Genomic DNA, 24,524 nt, shown 5'->3' on the forward strand with positions numbered 1-24,524 from the left:
ACTGAACGACCCAGGTGCCCCTCTCCTATCCCTTCTATAACTATACTAGGTATAAGAGACACTGAATTAATAAAAACTTAAGGCTAGATGTGCAACATTGTAGGGTTTTAATGAGGACAAAAAGAGATAAAGTGCGGGGCGCCAGGCTGGCTCAGAAGAACGTGTAGCTCTTGATCTCTGGGTCATGAGTTTGAACTCACATTGGGTGTGGAGATTACTTAAATAAAACTTAAAAAAGGTAAAGTGTGTAAAGGCGTTCTTCTCAAACTTGAACATGCTTAGGAATCACCTAGGAAGCTTGTTAAAATGTAGACTTCTGATTCAGTAAGTCTGGGTTGAGGCCCAAGATTCTGCATTTCTGATAAACTCCCACGTGATTCCGATGTGGGGTGTGGACCTCACTTTGAACAGCAAAGATGTGAAACACTTAGCTTGCTTCCCTGGTACACAGTGAGTACTTGATCAATATTGTTACTAATTAACAGCAAATAATTTATGAAAGTCAAGAAGACCCTCTACCACCAAGCATCTTCACCAAATCTGAAAACTTCTGCATTTTTATTGTGTGGCATTTTTAAAAAAGGAATATCCTTGGGAGGACTTCTGCATGTGAATTAGTTTAATCAGATTACTGCCTTCCCAACTATGTTAAAAATCAACACTAAAGGATCTAGAATTGTTTGTTTGTTTGTTTGTTTGTTTGTTTGTTTGTTTTGAGAGAGCAAGAGAGAATGAGAATCCCAAGCAGGCTTCACACTGCCAGCAAGAAGCCCAATGTGGGACTTGAACTCATGAACCATGAGATAATGACTTAAGGTGAGATCAAGAGTCAGACGCATGTTTAACCAACTGGGCCACCCAGGCCCCCCTAGAATTGTTTCTTCTCCTCTTCCTCCTCCTCCTCCTCCTCCTCCTCCTCCTCCTCCTCCTCCTCCTCCTCCTCTTCTTCTTCTTCTTCTTCTTCTCCTCCTCCTCCTCCTCCTCCTTCTCCTTCTCCTTTTCTTTGGCCAGCTGTTTCAAGGTATAATTTATATACAATAAAATTTATTTTAAGTTTTGCCCAGTTTTGACAAATGGAGTTGATTGACACTTGTGTAACCACTACCACAGTCTGATAAAGTGCATTTCCATCTCGCCCAAAGTTCCCTCATGCCCCTTATGCAGACTAGAAATGTTAGTGGGGAGAAGAGGAAGGGGGTTTCAGAATCACAGTGGAGGAAGACCAGTAAGCTCCAGTTACTTCAGTTTTGCCTGGGGATCAGAAGATCACAGTCTTGCACCCTCCCTGCCTCCTCCCTCCCCACCCAGGAATGCTTTGCCAGACCTTAAAATCCCCACTGACTTGGATGTGTACTTGTAGCTCATTAATTCAGAGTGACCCATTCATCCCAGTTTGCCCAGAATCTTCCCAGTTTTAGTATCCCAAGTTCCCGTGTTCAGACATCTCACCCAAGGTCCCAGACAAACCAGGATGGTACGTTGCCCTAGCTGTGATGTTTATGCTACTGTTTCTCAGTCTGAGGTTGCCATCTCATTTTTTAGAATCATTTTTCTTGTGTGAGCACATAGAAGGCACTCAGTAAATGAGTGTGTGGGTGGACACACAGATAAACCCCAAGCTGTAGGCAGCTGCGGATTCCTGGCCTGGAAAACAGGAGACCTGGGTTCTGGTTCCAGCTTTGCCGAGTTTGCAGTCATGTGATCCTGGGAAAGTGGCTTCTCACCCCAGGTCTGTTTTCTCCATGTAAAATAGGGGATCTGTAGCCCTTTCTGCCTCTGACACAGATACTGCTTCCATTTGTACATGGGGTTGTGTGCCAATGGCACTTCCACTCAGCTTGCTCGCTCTCTCCTTTCCTTGCCTTTTTTCTCCTGTCAGATATATATAGTAGATCAATAAATCATGTAAGGGCAGGTTGATAATGGAGCTGCTGATGGGCCAGGCGTATGCAGGCGTATGCAGAGTGCTTCTGCGAGAGCAGTAGAGTTTGGACCTTGAACCAAGCAGCTGTGGCCGGTAGTTGGAGGATCGAGTCTATCTTCAGCTAAGTGTGTGTAATGACCCGATTCGCTCTTTGTGCATGCCTGGGAAAGAGGATGGTGGGCAGAGGGAGCCTGTTGTTTAGGAATTTTCCTGGGTGGGTGAGGGGATGCCCTGGAAAATAGGATAGCATAAGTTTCTTATCTATTGGAGGCATCTATTTCTAGCTGTGCCCAGGAAGCAGCATCTCGGGGTCTCATTCAGGTTTCTCGCACAGAAGGATTAAAATCAGAAATACCAAGACTTGGGCTGAAACCTATGGCTGACTTAGAGTCAGGAAGCTGCATTCTGTTTCTGGTTCTGCCATATACCGTCTGTGCAACCTCTCTGAGCCTCAGTATTTGCCTCTAATTTTCCTTTTCAATGGAGTGAGTAGCTGCACTGCCTAGCTCACAGGGTGTTGTGATTCAGTGAGATGATACAGGTGGGAGTCAATGAAACTGACATCTGTACAGATGCCAGGTGGTATTACTAACTTTAGTCTTTGGGTCTGTTTGTGGGGGCTGACTTATGGGGGGAGGGAATTTGGGGATTTTGTCTGCTTAGTTCTCCAAATAATGTCATTAATACCCTCTGACTCTCAATGAGATAGGAAGGTTTGAGGGAAGTACTGTTTCTTTCCTAGGAAGACACTCCAGCCTACCTTCCTTTTTGACAAAATTCCTGACTTTTTGGAAAGCTTTTCCTTAGCTATGAATTCCACTCCTGCTCTTACTTCCAAATTTTGGGGGCAGTGGAGCAAGAACTCTACCTGAGCCTCTCAGCTAAGCCCAACCAGATACCCTTTCCTACCTAGAGTGGACTTTCTCATGTAACTGAGCATCTCCCTCTGGGCCTTCAGGCCTGTGAAGGGTTAAGTGAGCCACACCCTTAACAGGAACAGCCTCGGACTTTGTGCTGAGCAGCCGTCTCTGGCCTCTCTTGGCTTGACTGGCACAGGGAGCCTGAGCTGGAGGAGGCAGCACAGTGGAAGGTCAGAAGAGTGGACACTGGCAAGAGGAGGGCAACCTCTTTCCTGGCCTGCCCGACACCATGGACAGCTCCCAATAACGAAGGCATCTCTCCACCCTTGGTGCCTTGGAACTCCTATGCCCCCTTCCTGTCAAATTGGGATTTCATCCACCATTTTACAAGGGACACTGAAGTTACACCCTAGTTTGTTCCAGTGTTGGGTGAGTCTTGCCTTGACCTGTCACTGCTCCGCATCTTTTGGGGTGCCCTATCTGGGAGCTGCTTTGTTTTTCCCTTTCCCACCTCCAACCAATCACATTCCCACTCTCCTCAAATCCAAATCCAAAGAAGATGGCTTCTTCCAGCCCTATTTCTGTTTCTCACCCTTGCCTGCCAAGTTACTTAAAAGTTTAACTTCTGTTTTTTAATCTGGAGCATGTGGAATAGTAATAGTATCTACTTTGTGAGGATACTGTTTGTAAGCATCAAATGAATTAGTATATGTAGTGTTTAGAGCTGTGCCTGGCCCATGGCACCTGATTGTTTGCGATTGCTACTGTCAGTATTCTTATTGCTTTCTCAGTTGTGTCCTTCCAGGAAGTGACAAGTGCTCTCATTTTCTGGAACTTGGGGGAGGCATAGTGAAGGCTGAAGGCAGCCTGTGTTCCCCTCTTGCCCCACCTTCAGTTCCTGCTTCCCTCCCCTCCCCCACCCAGGTTCAGCATTGCTGGAGACTAGGAGGATGTGGCTCTTTTATTCCTGTTAGGGAGTAGCCCTGACCATTGTACTAATAATTCTGTCCTGCTCCAGGCCACCCCACCTACTCAGTCCCACAGGCAAGACTGAGGAGGGCTGGGCTTCCTCCTTCGGTTACACCTGCCATGTGCCCACTGCGCAGGGGATGAGCCCCACAATAACTCTGTTCCTCCTTGCCCACTCCCACCAGCTGCTAAAAAGCTGGGTGTGTCCCTATGGGGCAAAGTCCATGCCAGAAGGTTACAGCAATGGGTGTAAAAACTGGAGATAGAAAAATAGATACATCCAGAGATCCTGACAGCTACTTGATGTTGGAGAAACCAAACTTTTATTCTCTTCAGGGTGTTCTAATCTTTTATGGAGGAACTCCTGCCTTTGTTCCTCTAACTCATCAACTTATCCCATTTAAAAGATGAATCTCGACGTGGCAATGAGAGGGATCTTTGGAAGAACTTTTGCAATGGTTCTGGGTGGACTGGATGACTGAAATAGAAGCTGTGAGAGATAGAGAGTTGAGAAGGAGAACTGGGGGCAGAGGGTCAGGGAGTCTGGACCCTGGCCAGGGCCTCAGCGCAGGACAGAGCAAGTTTTCAGAGTTAACCTTTCCTCCCCAGCCCGCTCTCCTGCAAGCACAACTGTGCTTCCCCAGGTGCTACCTGCTGGGTGCCTTCCTTACCCTGGTCAAAGGCAGGTGGTCCTGTCCCACCCCTGCCCCACCCCCACCAGCCCTAACCCAGGGAGCAGAGGATTCTCCCCGCTGGGGAGAGTTTCTGCAGCCTCCCACAGTTAGTTTTGACTAGTCCAGAGGACCCCTAGGTTGAGGATTCTCTCTAGGGCCCAGAGTTGGAGAAGGCTCTTTAAGTCCTTCTGCCCTCCTCACACACCCCTGCCCCCCCCCCCCCCCACACACACAGTTACTGGCCCCTAAAGCAAAGCAGACTTCAGCAAACTGACCTCCTTACTCCCAGGATCAGCAGAACCTCTGGACATGACTCTCATGGAAGACTCTGTGGGGGTGGGGGACCTTGTGCTCCTGGAACCCCTGGAGGAGGAGCCTCTGCTCAAGAACCTCCAGCTGCGCTATGAAAACAAGGAGATTTATGTGAGTGCATATGCGTGCCCCCGGCTCTGGGTATGTGGTCAGAGAGTTCATGTGCTCCCACTCCCTTCTCCCCTCTCAGCCTCCCCTAACCCCACCGCTGCTCATTCTCTTTACCTTTTTTGGCTCCAGACCTACATTGGGAATGTGTTGATCTCTGTGAATCCCTACCAGCAGCTGCCCATCTATGGTCCAGAGTTCATTGCCAAATACCGGGACTATACCTTCTATGAGCTGAAGCCCCATATGTAAGTAAAGGAACTGAGGGAAGGCTGATAGGGCCCTAACTTCTGACAGTGAGACACCCTAATTTCCTCGATCCTTTCTCCTGAAGGAAGTTCTCCAGCTTCCCCTTCCCCACTGGCCCCAGGAAGACCCTTCCTAGGCCTATCACTTACCTCAGTCTAGTCCAAGTGAGGAGGGTGGATGACTCTGGAGGCTGGAGATTGAGTGGTTGAGTGGAAGGTAGTGTCTTGGATTAGCCCCACATCAGTCTTCACCTGCTTCCTCCTCCCAAGCTATGCTTTGGCAAATGTGGCATACCAGTCACTGAGGGACCGGGACCGAGACCAGTGTATCCTCATAACGGGCGAGAGCGGAGCCGGCAAGACTGGTGAGGTGCCTGGCTTGGGGAGGCTGTGCAGTCACTGCTGGAACCACCCCCTCATCTCTTTCCGAGCCAGACCTGGTCTTGCCCCACCCCAGAAATTCCTTCCCACTGTTTCTGATTCTGAGGGGTATGGTGCTGGAATGACGGGAGTTAAGGAGAGTGGTGGGGATCCATGTGAAGGTTTCTCTTGCACAGAGGCCAGTAAGCTGGTGATGTCTTATGTGGCGGCTGTCTGTGGGAAAGGGGAGCAGGTGAACTCTGTGAAGGAGCAACTGCTTCAGTCAAACCCGGTGCTGGAGGGTGAGTATCCCAGTCTCTGCCCTCTCCACCCTCCACCCTGCTGGCCCAGAGACAATCAGCCCTACACCCTCTTACCCTGTTCTTGTTCAGCTTGAAAACTCTGAGATTGGCCTGATGACTAGAAGACGTCCTTCCTTCCCCTTCTCTCGAGCCCCTCTTCTTCCCTCAGTTACCTCACCTTCTCTCTCATCTCTGCAGCTTTTGGCAATGCTAAGACCATTCGCAACAACAACTCCTCTCGATTTGTGAGTGACCATCTCCCTGGCCTGGGAGGAGAGGGTGTGGGGGCTTTAGAAGGAGGAATGCAGCACAGACCCCTCCTGGGTGGGGTGGTGAGAAGACGAGGAAGCAAAATCTCTTTCTCTCTCTGGTCTCTGTAGGGAAAATACATGGATATTGAGTTTGACTTCAAAGGATCGCCCCTCGGTGGAGTCATCACAAACTGTACGTGTCTCCCCATTCTGCTTACCACCTCTTTCTTCTCCCCATCCCACAGTGTCTCTTTCTGGTGATTTGAAACCATAGGAAGGAATAGTAGGCTACCAGGAGGCTTCCCTACCAGTAGGAACACCAGCGAAGAGGGCAGGCTTAGAGGAAGCTGTGGAATTTCCCTGAGCTCTAGGACATTATTTTCTAATTCCCTGCCAGACCTACTTGAGAAATCCCGAGTGGTGAAGCAGCTCGAAGGAGAAAGGAACTTCCACATCTTCTATCAGCTACTGGCCGGAGCAGATGCACACCTGCTGGGTACGTGCCTGCCCAGACACATGGAAAAAGGTCCCCAACCTCCATTTAATCCCTAGAACCTTTGGGCCCCTCTGCACCCCTGCAGCCCTCTTTCCCTGAGCCCTCAGGCTCCTTCTTCCTGCATTCCTCACACTGAATTTCATCCACTCGTTGTTGGAAACAATCCCCTGACCTCTGTGTTCTCCTCTTTTTTCTGGGATTGTATTGCTAGGAATAAACCTTCTTGTCTCTTGACCTGCTCTTATTCCTCTGTCCTGCTTGGGTTCCTCTTTCCCCAGGCTGGCTTCAGAAATGGGACACTTATTTCCACCTACCATTCTTTCCTATCTTCAATTTAAGGGACTTAATCGCTAGCTCAGCAGAAAATCAGACAGGATATTTAAGTGTTAAAGAAATTTTGATGAGCAGTAGTTGAAGTTGTTCTGGGTCTACATCTGCCTCACCCAGCCCCTGTCCTTGATTTCTTCTTCTTAGATGGCTTCATGGAGGTTTCATGTATTTATTCATCAAATATCTCTTGAACACCTACTATTATTGAACGTTGTGCTAGCCTCTAGCGATGCAGAGTTGAATAAGATAACACGGCTCTTGTCCTCGAAGAACTTAAGGTCTTCTAGGGATGACAGATATGTTCAATAGGCCTGTGTGGGTGGCTGTAGGAGCAGAAGGCATGGAGACCTCTGCCTTGTCCTGGGGAGCCCTGGGTGCTGGATGGGCCTGAGGTAGTTCTGGGTGGGCATCACTGCAGAGTCTGGTGGGACTTCGGGCCCTGCCAGAGTTTGCCTCCCAATGCCCCCTCTAGCTGTGAGCACTGTGGGTGTATGGCCCCCAAGGACCTGTCCTTTTGGTTCCTGGTTATTCTCTGCTGGATTTGTGCCTATCTCTTTTCCCCTCCTAGGGATCTCCATGGTTCAAGAGCCCCCACAGGTCTCATTATTCCTTCCTAGCTCAGTAGTCTTGGTTGTGCTCAATTTGTTTGAATCATAGGCACCAGAATCTTATTCTGTCTGACTGTTACCCATTGGCTTAAGCTAAGTCTGGACAGGGCCTCCCTGGTGTTATCATCCCAGGGCCTTTCTGACTCATTCTTTGTCCAGACGCCTTCCTTTAGCAGGTTCCTCTTTCAAAATCTGTGTCTCAGGGGAAGCTGTCATTAAACTCTAGTTTGAGGGACTTTCCCTGATTCTCAGATCATTTGAATAACAGATTATTGATATCCCTCAAGCTCCATGCTTAACCTACTTCTTCCCATCTCAGGTGAACAGCTTGGATCATAACCTTGACTCATTTATTAAAAAGAAAAAAGTTTATGTATGCCAAGCAGGCACACAGAAAACAAAGATGAAAAACACAGTCCCAGTGTGTTGTTCATTTGTGGGAGAGACAGAAAAAACAAAACCTAGCCCATGTGTTATGGACTGGGATAGAGATCCACCATGGGGGAACACAAGAGAGCCTTTTGGCTCAGCCCCACAATGTCTAAGGAAAGTTTCCAGGAGAGGGGTCAGGATTAGGGAACATAGTACCTGCAACTTTGTTGGTGCTTACTGAACAAATAATGAATGAGCCAACCCAGGCCTAGCGTGAGGTGTTGAGGCTCTGGGTGGGTGGGAGATATGTGGTCACCCGTCTTTCCTCTCTGAGCCACTGAGAACTGAGTAGGATGGAGGGTTGGCTTGTTTGTTTTTATTGTTGAGAACCCTGAGGATGGGAAGAAGAGCAGAATGAGTCTTTTCTTTCATCAAAGTTAGGAAAACCCCCAACAATTAAGAATACCCAAACTCTAAATACTGCTTGAAAATTTAGTCTATTATAATGGGAATTAATGATCCCAAAACAAAGGAGGCAGGGGACGAACCGAAAACAAAAATGGCTCCTTCGAATAAATGAGTAAACCAGGCTAGGGCAAGGGCTGTGAGAGTCAAGGCCGAAGGACTCCTGAGAGCCTGGGTACTAACCCTCCTCCCAAGCACTTTAACGTTTTCTAGTTGCCAAAGGATATAAAGTACATGATTAAATGCTAACTCCCCATGAAATCATTGCCTTCCACATTCAGCACAGGGATCCAAGCCTGCTTTATTTGATGGGAAAGGCCACTACAATTTACTGGTCATTTAAAAGTAGAATTTCTGTTGGATATAAGAATTAGAGGGAGGTTTATACTCTATGATGCATATAGACAAAAAACCTATCAAAATTCATTATAACTAGTTTGTGAATATAAAATGAAAGCACATAGTTAGAGTTGGTGACTTTAAAAAGATTGAATGTTGAATCAGATTCCCATACTGACCCTTGCAGAGGCCCTGAAGCTCGAGCGGGACACAAGTCATTATGCCTATCTGAACCAGAAAGTGTCTAGAGTTGATGGCATGGACGATGCCTCCAACTTCAAGTCTGTACAGGTGGGTGCCCAGGGTGGGCCTTAGGCTATCCCCTGAGCCCAGGCTTTGGCTTTGAGAAGGGAGGCATTGAGCTGGCACCACAGTTCAACTTCTCATTTCTGCTATCTCCTACAGAATGCAATGACTGTGATTGGGTTCTCGGAGACAGAGATTCAACAGGTGCTAGAGGTGACGGCCCTGGTGCTGAAGCTGGGGAACGTGGAGCTAGCAGATGAGTCCCAGGCCAATGGGATATCAGCAAGTGGCATCCGTGATGAGAGAGGTCTGCACCGCCCTGCTGGTACCCTCTAAGCCGCTCCCTGAATCTCCTACTACAATTTCTGTTCATCCACCATCTGCTGAGTAACTGACTTCATTCCGATTCAGTCCCACTCAGCCATTCCTGAGTTCTACCCCAAACACACTCATTAAGAATTCCTAGTGAGGCATTTTGGAGTGAGGTTATGAAGTTAGACCTTGGTTCTGGCACATCTCTGAGTCTAAGTGGAGTCTTTGCAAAGAATTTCAGGAGATTCTCCTATTGAAGTAGATAATGCAGGGGCACTTGGGTGGGTCAGTCAGTTAAGTGTCTGACTCTTGATTTCAGCTCAGGTCTTGATGTCAGGGTTGTGAGTTCAAGCCCCACGTTGGGCTCCACTTTGGGTGTGAAGCCTACTCAAAAATAAAATAAAGTAGATAATGCATTTAAAGTGTCCGCAGCTCCCTCTCCTCTCCCCAGAGTTTCCTCTTGGGCCATGTTATGGATGGGCTGCAAGGATATCCCCAAGACCTTGGGAGACCAGTCTCCTAGCAGTGTCACTTCTCAGCCCTCCCTCCCTAGGAGATAGCTCTCTTTCAGGCCATGTTGTATTTCCTCATCACTCCAGGAGTCCAGGAGATTGGGGAAATGATAGGTTTGAATTCAGAGGAACTAGAGAAAGCTTTGTGCTCAAGGACCATGAAAACAGCCAAAGAGGAGGTGGTCACTACACTGAACTTCACCCAGGTAAGGGCCCTATGGGAGGGGGCTGATTTTGAGACTATTCTGTGGCTGCCATCCTAACCAGCTGGTTCTGCCCGACAGGCTCAGTATGCTCGGGATGCTCTGGCTAAGAACATCTATAGCCGCCTTTTCAACTGGATAGTGAATCGAATCAATGAGAGTATCAAGGTGAGAGATTGCTCTCCTCCCTCAACACTCTCCTGTCTGCCTCACTTTTCTTGTCCTGGTCACTATCCCTATACTTTGGGTTCTGAGATGAAGAGAGTAAGAAGGATGAAGGATAAGGTACAGTTCCTTCCAATAGTGTGTTGTTGTGGAAGCATCTCTGGTTTTTGAGTTTGACCGTCTGGATCCCCTGCTCACCAGCTGTGTGGCCTTTTAGTTTCACAGAGATTCTGAGCCTCAGTTTCCTAATTTGGAAAATTGGATGCTAATGCCTACCTCCTTCATAGTGAGGATCAGATAAAATTATGGACATGGTTACCACATAACCCAGAAATTCCACTCCAGATATAGATCCAAGAGAATTGAAAACAGATGTTCACGTAAAAACCTGTACCCAAATGTTCATAGAGGCATTACCCATAATAGCCAAAAAGTGGAAACAACTCAAATGTCCATCAGTTGATGAATGGGTAAATAAAATGTGGTGTATCCATACAATGGGATATAAATAAATAAATAGGCCATAAAAAGGAATGAAGTACTGATACATGCTCAACAGACAAATCGTGAAAACATTCAAGTGGAAGCAGCCAGACACAAAAGGTGATTCCATTTATATGAAATGTAATAGGCAAATCTATGGAGAGGGTGGTAGATTAATGGTTAGCAGGGGCTTGGAGTGGAGGGAGAGGGGAAGGTGGAATGACAGCTAATGGGTATGAGTACAAGATTTCTTTGGGGGATCATGAAAATGCTCTGGAATTAGGTAGTGGTGATGGTCATACACTTTTTTTTTTTTTTTAAGTTTATTTTGAGAGAGTGGGGGAGAAGCAGAGACAAAGAGGAAGAGAGAGAGAGAATCTTAAGCAGGGCCTGTGCTGTCGGCATAGAGCCTAATGCAGGGCTTGAACTCATGAACTGTGAGATCATGACCTGAGCTAAAACCAAGAGTTGGACACTTACCCGATTGAGCCACCTAGGCACCCCCATATGCATTTTGAACATACTGAAAAATCACTGAATTGTATACCTTTAAAGGGTAAATTTTATAGAATGTGAATTAGATAAAAATAGAGCTATTATTTAAAAAATTTTGTGCATGAGGGGTGCCTGGGTGGCTCAGTCGGTTAAGCATCCGACTTAGGCTCAGCTCATGATCTCATGGTTTGTGGGTTCGAGTCCCACGTCAGGCTCTGTGCTGTCAGCTCAGAGCCTGGAACCTGCTTCCGATTCTGTCACTCCCTCTTTCTCTGCCCCTCCCCCACTTGCAGTCTGCCTCTCTCTCTCAAAAAATAAATAAACGTTAAAATTTTTTTTTTAATTTTGTACATGAAAATGCCTTCAATTCAGAAGCTATTATGGAAAGACAGCAGGGGAAAATGGGATTTAAAAACGCTTAGCCCCTTTGAAATTTGATCTGTCCATCTGTAAAATGAGAATTATCACACCATATAGGGTTATCATGAGGTTTAATGAAGTAAGAACATAGAATTTTTTCTAAATTGCTCTACAAATGTACGAGATGGTTATTTTCCTCAGAAGATTTTAAAGTCTTTTTACCTCGTCCCCTGGGAGCACCATCCTGGAATCTGCTTACATCTCCCTCCTCCTCTCCTCCCTCTGCTTGGCCCCTAGTGTGTAGAGGAGGAAGGAGAATAAAATCACAACTGGTCAAGCTCACCCGAGTTCTGTTTGCCCTCTGCTCCAATCACATCCGCCCCAGAAGGGCCTGGCCTGGTGTCCAGAGGGGGCCCGTCCTCAGATTTATCTTTCCCTCCTCTTCAGGTGGGCAGCGGGGAGAAAAAGAAGGTAATGGGGGTCCTGGATATCTACGGCTTTGAAATTTTAGAGGTGAGAGAGCTTCCCCCAACCGCAGCCACCCTGCATCCCTAGGGTTGGGGTGCAGAGGCTCAAAGGGAGGGGCTTGCGAGAGGGGAGGCGTGGGGCTGAGAGGGAGGAAGGGTCTTGGACTGAGCTGCTCTCTCTCTAACCTGGGTCCCCTCCTTCAGGACAATAGCTTTGAGCAGTTTGTGATCAACTACTGCAATGAGAAGCTGCAGCAGGTGTTTATCGAGATGACGCTGAAAGAGGAGCAAGAGGAATATAAGAGAGAGGTGCGCGGAGCCTTCCCCCCCAGCCCCTCTCCAAAGTGACGCTGGTGTGCGCGCCACGTCTGTCTTTCTCCTCAATCCCGGTTTCCTCTCACTCGTGCCCAGATGGGAACACAAAGGACAAAAAGTTCCCCTTTCACTGCTCAACAGTGCAGCATTACCAAGAAGCCCTAGTTTTTGCTCTCCACCCCCCAGTCCCCTGCTCCCACCCCAGGCCGTGCCAGCAAGGGGCAGACTGATGGAAGGCTGTGTGGGGGGAGTCCTCACGAGGGTGAAGTGACAGCTGTGCGTGGCCTGCGGCACACTGTGAGCCTGATTTAGAAGGGACATTTCTCCCAGGCTTGTCACCCCACCACATCCATTTTGGTGCTCTTCTCTGACACCTCACAATTCTTTGTCTCCTCGGGCCCTGGCTGATGTCACCATCTCCTCATGTAGCACCCTGATCCCAGACTTCCTCCCCAGAAGTTCCCCATGGCTCAACATTTCCACACTCCTTCCCCTGTTCAGCAAGAAGGCTTGCTTTCTATGGCTAGGTGTTAGAAAAGCTATCTGATTGAGCTAATTCCCCCCAAAGTGTGAATGGCTGAGAGTCTCACTCATCAAAACGCTGCCAGGGATGCTGCCTGTGAGCCCTTGGGAATCTGCTGCAGCAGAATTTCAGACAATGTGGTCACAATGTGTGGGAAAGGTTTTTTTTTAAGTTGTTTTTCATGTTTTTATCTTAAAATTTTAAATGATCAACTAGAGAATACATTCCCATGCCTCAAAATTCAAAAAGCTTAAAAAGGCATATAAAGAAAGGGCTCTCTCCCAGCCCATCCCCAGCCTCTTAGTTCTCCAACCATCTAGAGGCAACTAAAGTGGCCCTCTTTTCAGAGGTCTTTTATGTGTAATCAGGCAAATGTAGAAGTTTATTTTCCCACAGAATTTTTTTTCAAATGGCAGTGAATATGCTCTGCTCTACCCCTTGCTTTCATCAATTAATGAGATCTTTCCATATCGTATATAAAGATGCATCTTTACAGCTACACAGGGTTGTAAGGATATCATACTTCATTTAACTAGTTGGGGAAAGTATTTTGGGGATGAAATGGGAAGGCAACTACTTAATTCCACTCTACATTCCCTAAAGATCTGTGAGGGGGTGGGAGAGTATTCCCCAGCCACACCCCCACACCTGGGAATGGTCTGAGTCTGGGAGGGCTGGCCCTTGGGTGGGATCAGAAGCTATCCTGTCTGCGGCTACCCCTAAGTGGGGAACGATTGTCTTTGGGTCTACTTCTGTACCATTCTTGCTTAAAACAAAAACAAAAACAAAAACTATACAGTCCCAAAGTATCAGGTAGATTAGTAGTTCTTAAAGTGTGGTCCTGGGCCAGCAGCATCCCTGGAAAGGTGTTAGAAAGGCAGATTCCTAGGCTCTATCCCAGACATGCTGAATCAGAAACCCTGGGGATGGGGCCCAGCAGTCTGTTTTTACAAGCCCTCTAGCTGACTGCCATGCAAGTTTGAAAAGCACTGATGTAGGTCTTTGAAGATGTATCAAGTTAGGTTTGTTGCTTGATGAAATTCACTCATGTGCTTTGGTTTTATTGGTCGTTGCCAGAACAGTGTGGCCTTTGCTCTTGCACACGCTCAAGGATCCGTCCTCACTCCACAGTGGGGCAATCCCTACCCCAATCTTCACCCCACACCACCTACAGGGCTCTCTTCAGCATCTCCCCCTCTCTCACAGCTGCTCTGGGTCCTTTCACATGTCTCCCACCCCACAAATTCTCCATCAACCTGGAGGGATGGGAACCTAAACAGAAGCCACACCAAGGACCCCTCTTAATTATAGGGCTTTCTGAGTCCTTCATGGGTTGGGTGAGAGGGAGCCTGAGTCTGGTGAGGTCTTTGGAGACTTGTCTTGGACCTGCTCTTGTAACCTGTCATGCCTCTTCTTGCCAGGGCATACCGTGGACAAAGGTGGACTACTTTGATAATGGCATTATCTGTAACCTCATTGAGCACGTGAGTTATCTTTATGTTATCTCTGAGACCTCCTCTTCCAGACTGCCTGAATATCCTTGTCCTTCCCCCTCCCCTTGCCCCACTTGGTAAGGATGGTGAAGTGGGCAAAGGATGAAGGGGCAGAGGGACAGCAGTGAGGATGTGGACATCTTGGAGGATCAGGTCTAAGTTGGGCTGATCTTGTCCCCCTGACCAGAATCAGCAAGGCATCCTGGCCATGCTAGATGAGGAGTGCCTACGGCCTGGGGTGGTCAGTGACTCCACCTTCCTAGTGAAGCTGAACCAGGTCTTCTCCAAGCATGGTTACTATGAGAGCAAAGTCACCCAGAATGCCCAGCGCCAGTATGACCACACCATGGGCCTCAGCTGCTTTCGCATCTGCCACTATGCGGGCAAGGTGACATGGCAGGGCTGGAGGGTAGAAATGGGCCTGGGCATGGGTGGAAGGCAATGGGAGAGGACCTGCGGGGAGATGAGATCTGGGAATACTTCACAATGAGATTGGGAGTGCCAAGTGCTGGGACAAGGTCATGGACCCTCCAGACCCATAGCTATTCCTCTACAGGTGACTTACAACGTGAACAGCTTCATTGATAAGAACAATGACCTACTCTTCCGGGACTTGTCCCAGGCCATGTGGAAGGCCCAGCACCCCCTCCTTCAGTCCTTGTTCCCTGAAGGAGTTCCCACACAGACATCTCTCAAGCGCCCCCCAACTGCTGGAGCCCAATTCAAGAGTTCTGTGGCCATACTCATGAAGAACTTATATTCCAAAAACCCCAACTACATCAGGTGACATGCTGGGTACATGGGGAAATGCAGCATATGTGATGGCAGATGCAGGGTTCAGCACTATAGAACCTGTCCATTGTTGGGGGGAGGGTGTCTCTGGAATAAGAGTATCAGAAGGCCCTTCCCTCATAAAAAATGAGGAACTGAGAATCCTGTGGCAGGGAGAGCATCAGACTTTAGTAGGAACCACGCTATAGTGAGTGAAGCTGGGAGGGCCAGTGTGTTCACTTCCTCTGAAAATAACCCTCCAGAATAGGGTTATAGAGACCAGGATGGGTACCACTTGCAAAGGTGAAGCTCCTCATGCCTGTGCCTTGCACCTCTCCCCCCACCCCAAGGTGTATAAAGCCCAATGAGCATCAGCAGCGAGGTCAGTTCTCGTCAGAGCTGGTGGCTGTCCAGACTCGGTACCTGGGACTGCTAGAGAACGTGCGGGTGCGTCGGGCGGGCTATGCCTACCGCCAGAGGTATGGGCCCTTCCTGGAAAGGTACCGATTGTTGGGGCGGAGCACGTGGCCTCGCTGGAATGGGGGAGACAGGTAAGACTCCTGGGGGAGATGGGGGAGCAGGGAAGGGCAGTGCAGGGAACATCTGGGTGGTGGGGAGAACAGACAGTGCCATGTAAATTGCCAAAACTCCATGAATGGATACTTGGGGAAATGAACTGATCACTTTGCAGAGGCTCTGAAGTCTGTTCAAGCCCTGAACTCCTCTCCTGGGTATAAGAGGTTGGGGAAAGGTGAAAGAGGATCCTTCTCTGGGATGCCCCTTGGTAGCTTTTCCCATCTGCTCCTGTAGGGAGGGAGTTGAGAAGGTCCTGGGGGAGCTGAGCTTGTCCTCAGAGGAGCTGGCCTTTGGGAAGACGAAGATCTTCATCAGGAGCCCTAAGACTGTGAGTTGGAGGGTGCACTTGTGTTTGGTTGGGGTAGGAGGCAGAAGAGTTGGAGGGTCCATGAGTGAGAGGCTGGGGCGGAGGGGAGCATCTATAACTTGGGATGGATGGTGGGTGAGGAAGTCTGCTTTCTGCAGGGACTTTGTCCCTGGAAACTGAATCCTTGGGCTCCTACCCCACCCTGCTTGCATGGCCCACTCTGAGTGCCTCTACCTGTAGCAGAACTCCTGAAGATCAAGGTGATGTGCCACTCATGTCTAAATTTCCAGACCTCGCACGTGCCTCTGACAGAGTTAGAATTCAGTAGGTTTCTGTTAAGGTGAATAACACTTAACAGAATAATAATGAGTGAGCGAATAAATGAATGCACTAAGAAGTCAATGGAATGAATAAAACACTGGCTGGGAAGCCCCTGGCACCTGGGCTCCAGGAGGAGAGAGTGCTATTCCCCTAGGCCAGCCTTTCCGCCCCACCTTCCACCTCTCCACAGCTGTTCTACCTGGAAGAGAAGCGGCACCTGAGACTGCAGCAGCTGGCCACGCTCATTCAGAAGATCTACCGGGGCTGGCGCTGCCGCACCCACTACCAGCTGATGCGCAAGAGTCAGATCCTCATTTCCTCCTGGTTTCGAGGCAACATGGTATCAGTTGCCCCCTAAAGTCCCATCCCTCTCACTCCAATAAAAGAGTCGGGGGCGTCTGGGTGGCACAGTCGGTTAAGCATCCAACTCTTGATTTTGGCTCAAGTCATGATCTCCTGGTTTGTGAGATCAAGCCCTACGTTGGGCTCTGTGCTAACAGTGTGGAGTCTGCTTGGGATTCTCTCTCTCTGTCTCCGTCTCTGTCTCTCAAAATAAATAAACATTTAAAAAAGAGAGAGGGAGAGAGTGGGAAGTAGGAGAGGTGGTTCAGGGGATGGAGTTTTTTCTAGCAGGCCTATTGTTTTTCTGCAGCAAAGGAAGCGCTATGCGAAGATGAAGGCATCAGTGGTGCTGATCCAGGCTTTTGTGAGAGGGTGGAAGGTAATGCGGAAGGGGAGAGGGGTTTCCTCCGCACACATGGGTTCTTCCCCCACATGGTTTCTCCTGGATTGTGCCAGCTGCTGGGAGGAAAGAGTAGCAGAAAGCAAATTCTGCCCACACCCAGGGCATACCTCTGTGTGATGGCATGCCTGCATCTGGGTGTGTGTCTGGGAGTGTGTGTGGGTGCGTACTGGGGAGATGTGTGTATACACCTGGGTGTGTCCCTGACTTGGCTTTGAGTGCCTTCCTCATTGCCAGCTTGTCTGCCTTTACTTTCTCCCTCCAGTAGAGTCTTGGCACTTTATCTAACTGTGCTCTTTGTATGGTTGGAAAACAGTAGAACCTCTTCAAGATCTGTCTCCTTATCTTCTAGGTCTGTCTATTTTTACTTTGGCTCCTTTCTCATGTATCCCTTCTAGGCCCGCAAGGATTATCGAAAATACTTCCGGTCGGGGGCTGCCCTCACCTTGGCAGATTTCATCTATAAGAGCATAGTAAGTGGTGGGGGTTGAGGGTGGAAGGTGGAGGGGAGGTTGTGGAGGGAGGGTCAGGTTTGGAAAAGGAAGATGAGGGGTTTGAGAAGAGGTGATCAAAGCTTTCCCTGGAAGGGCTTCTTTGATCTGCATGTACTTAATTATTAAGTCCTAGGGTAAGAAGGAATGGGGCTTTGGTGCCTCGGGGCCCAGGGGCAGAATCAGAGTGCACTCCGGAAGGAGTGGACACTGTGGGCAACCTTGGGGCAGGAAGGGGTCCCAGCACACCCACTGACTGGTCCATGATGAATAGGCCCGAGAAGAGACAGGCTGAATGGCTAACAACAGTTTGAAGAGACTGAGTCTCATGGAAGAGCAGAGTGAGGACATAGGGTTACCTAACTCAACCTTCCGAGATCCATTTTACGGTAGGGGTGAAAGTGGAGGGATTGTATCTTTCTTTCGGCTCTTCTGAAGCTATATCAACCAAATCCACAATGAAATCTCAGGAAAGATCTTAATTCTGGAGGACTTGGGACTTTTTTTTTTTTTTTGAACTTTTATTTATCATTTTCGAGAGACAGAAAGAGACAGAGCACAAGCAGGGAAGGGGCAGAGAGAGAGGGAGACACAGAATCAGAAGCAGGCTCCAGGCTCTATCAGCACAGAGCCCAACACAGAGCTCAAACCCATGGAATGTGAGACCATGACCTGAGTTGAAGTCGGACACTTAACTGACTGAGACACCCAGGTGATCTGACCCCAGAGTTTTAATGCCTGCCGAAGACTGCTTCCCCACACTGTCCCCCCACTCCCCCTAGAGACCTACTGGGGCAGGAGGGCTATATAGGGAAAGGAAAGACTTTCTAGATCTAGAAAAAACAAACAATTAAGAAAAAAAAACCTTCAGAGTTTCGACATCAGTTAGCACATGAGGGATTGGAGGAAATGCTTAGGAATGTTTATTGAATTAAATCAAACTAGACCTGACCAAGGCCTGGGGACTTAAACCAAGGTGTGAGGTGATTAGACCAAGCCTGCAAGATCTTTGTAGCAGAGGAATCAAGGAGCTTGGATAGTTCCTGGAGAATTATAGCAATATACTGCATACCCTCCCTTTTCCCATTTTAATTTTTTTAACCTAATGTCTTAGTAAGAAGTTTTCATAAAAATTCCAAAAACTTGGGGGCGCATGGGTGGCTCAGTCAGTTAAGTGTCCAACTCTTGTTTTTGGCTTAGGTCATGATCTCACAGTTTGTTGAGTTCGAGCCCCACATCAGGCTCCATGCTGACAGTGCTAAGCCTGCTTGGAATTCTCTCTCTCTCCCTCTCTGCTCCTCCCCACTTGCTCTCTCTCTCTCTCTCTCAAAAATAAATAAACTTAAAAAAAAATCCAAAACTTGGAAGTACTCAAGATCAAGCTATTTTCAATAATTCTACCCCACAAACAAACAGGGTGCTGGGTGTTCCCTGGGATATAAAGACTGGAGAGTCCTTATTCTAGATTGGGGGAGACTAAACAGATGCCATGGGTGATACTTGATCCGATCCTGGAACAGGAAGAATAAGAACAAAGCTACAAAGGGCATTTTTAGAAGTTTATAAAGGACATTAGGAGAAATTTGAGCATGCATTGCTGTTGGATGAGTGTATCCAATTAATGTTTGTCTTCTTAGGTATGGAAGTGGAATTATGATTTGTGTAGGAGAATGTCCTGGTTCTTGGGAGATGCGTGCTTAAGTTTTAGGGAAAATGCCATGATTTCTCTAACCTACTTTAGGATGATATGGTAGCAAAGATTTATATATGTGTGAGTGTGTGTATGTATTTATTTATGCCCATTTGTATACATGTGTGCATGTGTTAGAAAGCCTGCAAATATGGCCAATTGTTAACATTATCAGTTGGTGGATTTAGGTGAGGAATATGTGGCATGCAGATATTTACTGTAATGTTTCTTCAACTTTTATGTAAGTTTAAAAACTTTCAAAATAAGACAGTAAGTTATATGAAATAAAAAAGAATGTAAGGCAGATTATGTCACTCTTCCCCTTAAAATCCTCTAATGGCATTCCATTTCACTCCCAATAAAAGCCAGTGTTCTTACCTCAGCCTACAAGGCCCTTCATGGCTGTACTTGACCAACCAATCCTCTGATCTTCTTTCTTCTTGCTTGATTTAATCCAGTCTCACTTTCTTTTCGTTTCTGGGATATGCTACTGCTCATTTCTGGTCTCAGGGCCAGCTTTTTTGCATCATAGCGTATATAATTATCTGACCTTACATATATGTTTGTTTGCTGTGGGCTTCTTCCCTACCCCCGGTAGAATATAAGCTCAGTGAGAATAGAGATTTTGTTTGCTCTGTTCACTGCTGTGTATCCATACCTAGAACAGTGCCAGGCACAGAGCAGACACTCAATAAATGTTGTTGAATGGCAGGGGGAAAAACAACAACAACAACAAGAACTCAGCTTGGGATCCAGACTCCCAAGGACTCATTGTCTAGAAGAGGGAAAAGATTTCCACACAGATAATAGTAGTACAAACACAGAAGTATAGACAAAGTACTGTGGGGCTTCAAAGAAAGGAGAGGCAGCCCTGGCCCAGGGAATCAGGGAGGGCTTCGAGCTGTGTCTGAAAGGATAGGTAGAATCTAGATGGGCAGAGCTGAGTTGAGAGCAGGATGGGCTGAGGCACCGAGTGATCATGCCTGGGCTAGGCAGAGGGCTTGATGAGGAACACTACCTGAGAGGTGTGCTGGGATCATGCAGGGGATCCTGGGGCATGAGATTGGGCCCTAAATAGAAGACTTTGAATGCCAGGTTGAGGCATTGGGCTTGACCGATCAGGGAGCGGGGGAGGTTTGGTACCTGTCCTATAGCCAATGCAGACAGTGGCAGCCAGCTGTAGGCAGCTATGAACTGAGACAATAGGAAGTCACAGGAGCAAAATACTGAGGCCAGTTTTCATCTTGGTTGCTCTCACCTCACTACCCTGGGCAGCAGGTCTCTGCTTAGAACTAACCCTTCCCTCCCTCCCTCCCAGTCTCCTGTTCACGCTCTCACTGCCCAGCCTCCAGTGAGCACTGTACCCACAAGAGATCCAGGAGGTGACTCCCTTCTGACTCCTCGCTCTACTTGTTGCTTCTTACTCTGGGTGGCCTCCCTCCTTTCAGGTGGCAGGTCCTGGATGAGAGTTTGCCTGTTGGGAGGTCTGTCTTCTCATCGGTCCACTCCCAATCCCCCTGCTTCCAATCTAGACGCAGAAGTTCCTGCTGGGGCTGAGGAACAATTTGCCGTCTACCAACATCCTGGACAGAACGTGGCCAGCGGCCCCTTACAGATGCTTCAACACAGCGAACCAGGAGCTACAGCAGCTCTTCTACCGCTGGAAGGTGAGTGGGGCCCAGCACGACTCCTCTCATTTGTCTTTTTTTCCTCCTCCCTCTGATTTTCATCTTCTGCCTCCTTCTTCCACTTTTTTTTTTTCATGGTGAAAACAACATACATCACAAAATTGGCCATTTTAACCATTTGTAAGTCCAGTGGCATAAAGCACGTTCACACTGTTGCGCAGCCGTCACCAGCATCCGTCTCTGTATTTCTTTTTTATCAGCCCAAACTGCAATCCTGTACACATTAAGCAGTAACTCCCCATTCCCCGCTCCTGTAGCCCCTGGGACTTATAATCGACTTTCTCTGTGAATTTGACTGTTCTCGGTACCTCATGGAAGTAGAATCATACATTTGTCCTTTTCTATCTGGCTTATTTCACTCAGCACAGTGTGCTTCCATTCAGGAACTATGTACTGAGCACCTGTCTAGAGTAGGCCTTGCGCTGTGTGCTGGCATATAGCCCTCCTCCTGGGGCTGACACATTTGATTGTTTCCATCTCCCTCTCCCAGAGTCCCTTTGAGGGGGGGCGGTGCTCCTCCAGCAGCTGCCCTCTCTGAAGTGCCTAGAGCCTATTCTATTCCCTGTCTCTCCTCTTCTCCAGCCCCTGCCCTCCTTCCACCTCTCAGTGTTCTCCCAAACCCCCTCCCCAGGCCTGCCCTCTGCCTCCACGAGCTTAGCCCCTGCTCCTCCCTCTCACAGTGCAAGAGATTCCGGGATCGACTGTCCCCAAAGCAGGTAGAGATCCTGAAGGAGAAGCTCTGTGCCAGTGAACTGTTCAAGGGCAAGAAGGCTTCCTACCCCCAGAGGTGAGGGCCCCGCAGACCCTGCACAGTCAGTTTCATCCAGAGCAAAGAGAGGATCCCCCAGGTGGGATAGGGCAGTGGTCCCCAAACTAGTGTGCATCAGCACCACTTGGCAGGCTTGATAACACCCAGATTGCTGCACCACCCCCCGCCCAGGGTTTCTGATTCAGCAGATCTGGGGCTGGGGCCCAATAATTTGCCTTTCTAACAAGTTCTCAGGGGATGCTGATGTTGGTCCTGGACCATGCTGAGATAGAGGATATGGTGGAGCATGGGGGAAGGGACATGGGAACTCACTGTGGGGAGGCTCAGGGCCTTGGGGGTCAGCGGTGAGGAACTTGTCTCCACCACATACCTCCTGTGTGTCCTCAGTGTCCCCATTCCATTCTGCGGTGACTACCTTGGGCTACAAGGGAACCCCAAGCTGCAGAAGCTGAAGGGCGGGGAGGAAGGGCCTGTTCTGATGGCAGACACTGTGAAGAAGGTCAATCGTGGCAATGGCAAGGTGAATGCCTGCACCCTGGACTTCTGCCCACGGCCTGATCCAGAGCCTTGGGACTGGTAGCTGGAAGGGTGGGGTTAATCCTCGCCTTTCCTCACACTTTCCTTTTCCGTCCTTAGACTTCCTCTCGAATTCTTCTCTTGACCAAGGGGCATGTGATTCTCATAGACACCAAGAAGTCCCAGGCCAAAACCGTCATTGGACTAGATAGTGTGGCCGAGGTGTCAGTCACCAGCTTCAAGGATGGGCTTTTCAGCTTGCATCTGAATGAGGTATCAGAGCTCTGTGGGTGCAGTACCTCACGCTGGAGAAGGTGGTGGGCATCATGGGGCTGGGGTGGGCTGGAGGTGATGAGGACCAGACCTCTCACTCTGGGCCTTCAGTGCCTCTCAGGCTGCTCCTGCAGAGGGAAAAATGAATCCCTTCCCCACTTTTTCCCCCTTCCTAAGATATCATCAGTGGGCTCCAGGGGGGACTTCCTGCTGGTCAGCGAACATGTGATTGAACTGCTAACCAAAATGTACCAGGCTGTGCTGGATGCCACACAGAGGCAGCTTCTAATCTCCGTGACTGAGAAGTAAGGCCGTGAGCTGGGGGTGAGGGCCAGCCTGGGGGCAGATGACCAAGCTGTTGGTCATTGTGACCGGGAAAATTCATGTAGTCAGACAGTGAAGCATATTCTGTCAAGGCAAGGTTTGGAGGTGTTTCTTAGTCTCCCCACTCAGGTTCTCTGGGGCCCTGAGTCTTCTGACACGAGGGGAGGAGAGATGTACTTCCTTTAAGAAGGAGAATGGAAACCATCATGAAAATATGGGAGTAGAGATGAGAGGATGAGGGTACCAGCTTTACCCCTCTGTCTGTTTCCCCTCCAGGTTCTCAGTGAGGTTCAAGGAGAGTAGTGTGGCTGTCAAGGTCATCCAGGGCCCTGAGGGTGATAGGAACGGCAAGCTAAAATGCAAGAAGAAAGGGAGTCGTTGCCTGGAAGTGACTGTATAGTGAAGAGGTGGGGGCCTGATGCAGAGACAGCAGCTTCTCTGGACCCGCGCCAACCCCACCCACCCATGTTTGCAGGAGGATCTGATCGTGGTGTGGGGCTCAGAGATTGAGGAGCCCTTGAAGAGGACCTTTCTTCTCCCAAACTCTTCTAGGCCCCTCTCCCTTAGAACTTATCCTCCCACCCTCAGCTGCTTTGCCCACTAATAAAACAAGTGACTTCCCAAATATTTGCTCAGTGTGGGTGAGTCCCTGATCACCCACCTTCACAGTGCTTGTACTTTGACTACCCCACCCCCTTTCTCCTCCTCAGGTTCCTTGGAGCCAGCAAATGCAGATAATAAGAATGGAAAAGAAGGGAAATTGTCTCCGGGCTCCTTGACCGGCTGAGCTCTGGCGGAGTTTGGAGACACTGGGGTGGGGGTGGGGCAGCCAGCGATGGGGCTCAGGTCGCAGGTGGCCAGTGGGCTGATTCATTAAGTGTGTCCCTGGAGGGAAGAAGTGAGGATCCCTGTCTTGGTGGAAACTAGGGTCCTTTGGAGATTTAGCCTAAAAAGAGGCCCCGGGCTGGAGGGCTCACGTGAGCTGAAGAAGCTGGGGAATGCAGCGTCCCCTGCACCCAGGAGCTCCATTGCCCCCTCCATCCCCAAGCTCATCGCTGGGCTTTGTCACATCTGCCCCCCCAACACCCCCTTCCTTTCCATACACCAGAGATGCCAGGCTGCTCCTGCCAACAGTTATCTTGCTAATCACTGTCCCACAGCTGGGGCCTGCAGCTGGTGGCATTTGACAGGGGGAGGCTCCCTGACCCAGACTCCCCCACCCCTATGACTGACCCTCTCCCCCTTGTCTTCATTTATTTTCCCTGTGTCATCACCATTATTTTCTTTTTCGATTTTCAACTGTCTCACACCATCTCGTTGTTCCCATTTCTGTGGACTCTAATATTAATACATAATATTTTGTATAATGCCTTAAATATCTCCCCTCTCCCTTTATATCTGTTTCCTCATAGACTGTGTTGTCTCAGCCTCACCCATCCCGGTCTCTACCTTAAGGGAAAAAGGAGCTCCTATGTTTGCAGTAAAACGTAGATATGTGCTCTGTGAGAGCTTACAAATGGCTGCCTTTGTTCCTGTCTCTGGATGTCTCTCCCTCCTTTCACGATCCCTACCTTCCTTGCCTCTTCCTTGTCTCCACCACTGAGCTCACTGTGCCTCGAGGCTGGGGTTTCCCTCCACCTCGGTGCTACCACTGGCTTTCCATCGGCAGGCAGCTCACGGCCCCAGGTAATCATGCCGGCGGGAGACCTGATTAACTTCTCCTCTTGCCTGCAGATCAGTCTTGCTCTCTGAGCACAAGCCCGAGTTCTGGCACACCCTGCTCTGGGCTGGGAGAGGGCCCAGGGAGTCAGTTCTTCCCTGACGGATGGGGGGCTGTGCCCTGAGTGAGGGTAGCTCAGGCTCC

At 49.0% G+C, this 24,524-nt stretch overlaps 1 protein-coding gene across 4 annotated transcripts; it reads left to right on the forward strand.

Annotated features, from left to right (window-relative positions):
* The first annotated feature begins 1,929 nt into the window (after nucleotides 1-1,929).
* Nucleotides 1,930-23,285, forward strand: MYO1A (myosin IA). 4 transcript variants are annotated; one of them, XM_019454839.2, is made up of 29 exons: nucleotides 1,930-2,051; nucleotides 2,919-3,213; nucleotides 4,663-4,850; nucleotides 4,980-5,095; nucleotides 5,366-5,460; nucleotides 5,653-5,757; nucleotides 5,956-6,002; nucleotides 6,138-6,201; nucleotides 6,406-6,504; nucleotides 8,806-8,909; nucleotides 9,024-9,171; nucleotides 9,776-9,894; nucleotides 9,973-10,059; nucleotides 11,842-11,907; nucleotides 12,066-12,170; nucleotides 14,121-14,183; nucleotides 14,380-14,580; nucleotides 14,749-14,975; nucleotides 15,314-15,514; nucleotides 15,774-15,867; nucleotides 16,358-16,507; nucleotides 16,820-16,888; nucleotides 17,308-17,382; nucleotides 20,623-20,757; nucleotides 21,459-21,565; nucleotides 21,935-22,067; nucleotides 22,184-22,336; nucleotides 22,514-22,641; nucleotides 22,937-23,285. In XM_019454839.2, the coding sequence occupies exons 3-29, from the start codon at nucleotides 4,737-4,739 to the stop codon at nucleotides 23,058-23,060; spliced, it is 3,129 nt and encodes a 1,042-aa protein (XP_019310384.1). In that variant the 5' UTR covers nucleotides 1,930-2,051; nucleotides 2,919-3,213; nucleotides 4,663-4,736; the 3' UTR covers nucleotides 23,061-23,285. The 4 variants fall into 4 exon arrangements, with proteins under 4 accessions (XP_019310384.1, XP_019310382.1, XP_019310383.1 ...); XM_019454837.2 differs by having other exon boundaries at nucleotides 4,717-4,850; XM_019454838.2 differs by having other exon boundaries at nucleotides 1,956-2,051; nucleotides 2,981-3,213; nucleotides 4,717-4,850.
* Nucleotides 23,286-24,524: the final 1,239 nt, after the last annotated feature.

The sequence above is a fragment of the Panthera pardus genome, unplaced genomic scaffold (assembly GCF_024362965.1).
Source record: "Panthera pardus isolate Hobbes unplaced genomic scaffold, ASM2436296v1 HiC_scaffold_6, whole genome shotgun sequence".
Taxonomy (NCBI): Eukaryota; Metazoa; Chordata; class Mammalia; order Carnivora; family Felidae; genus Panthera; species Panthera pardus.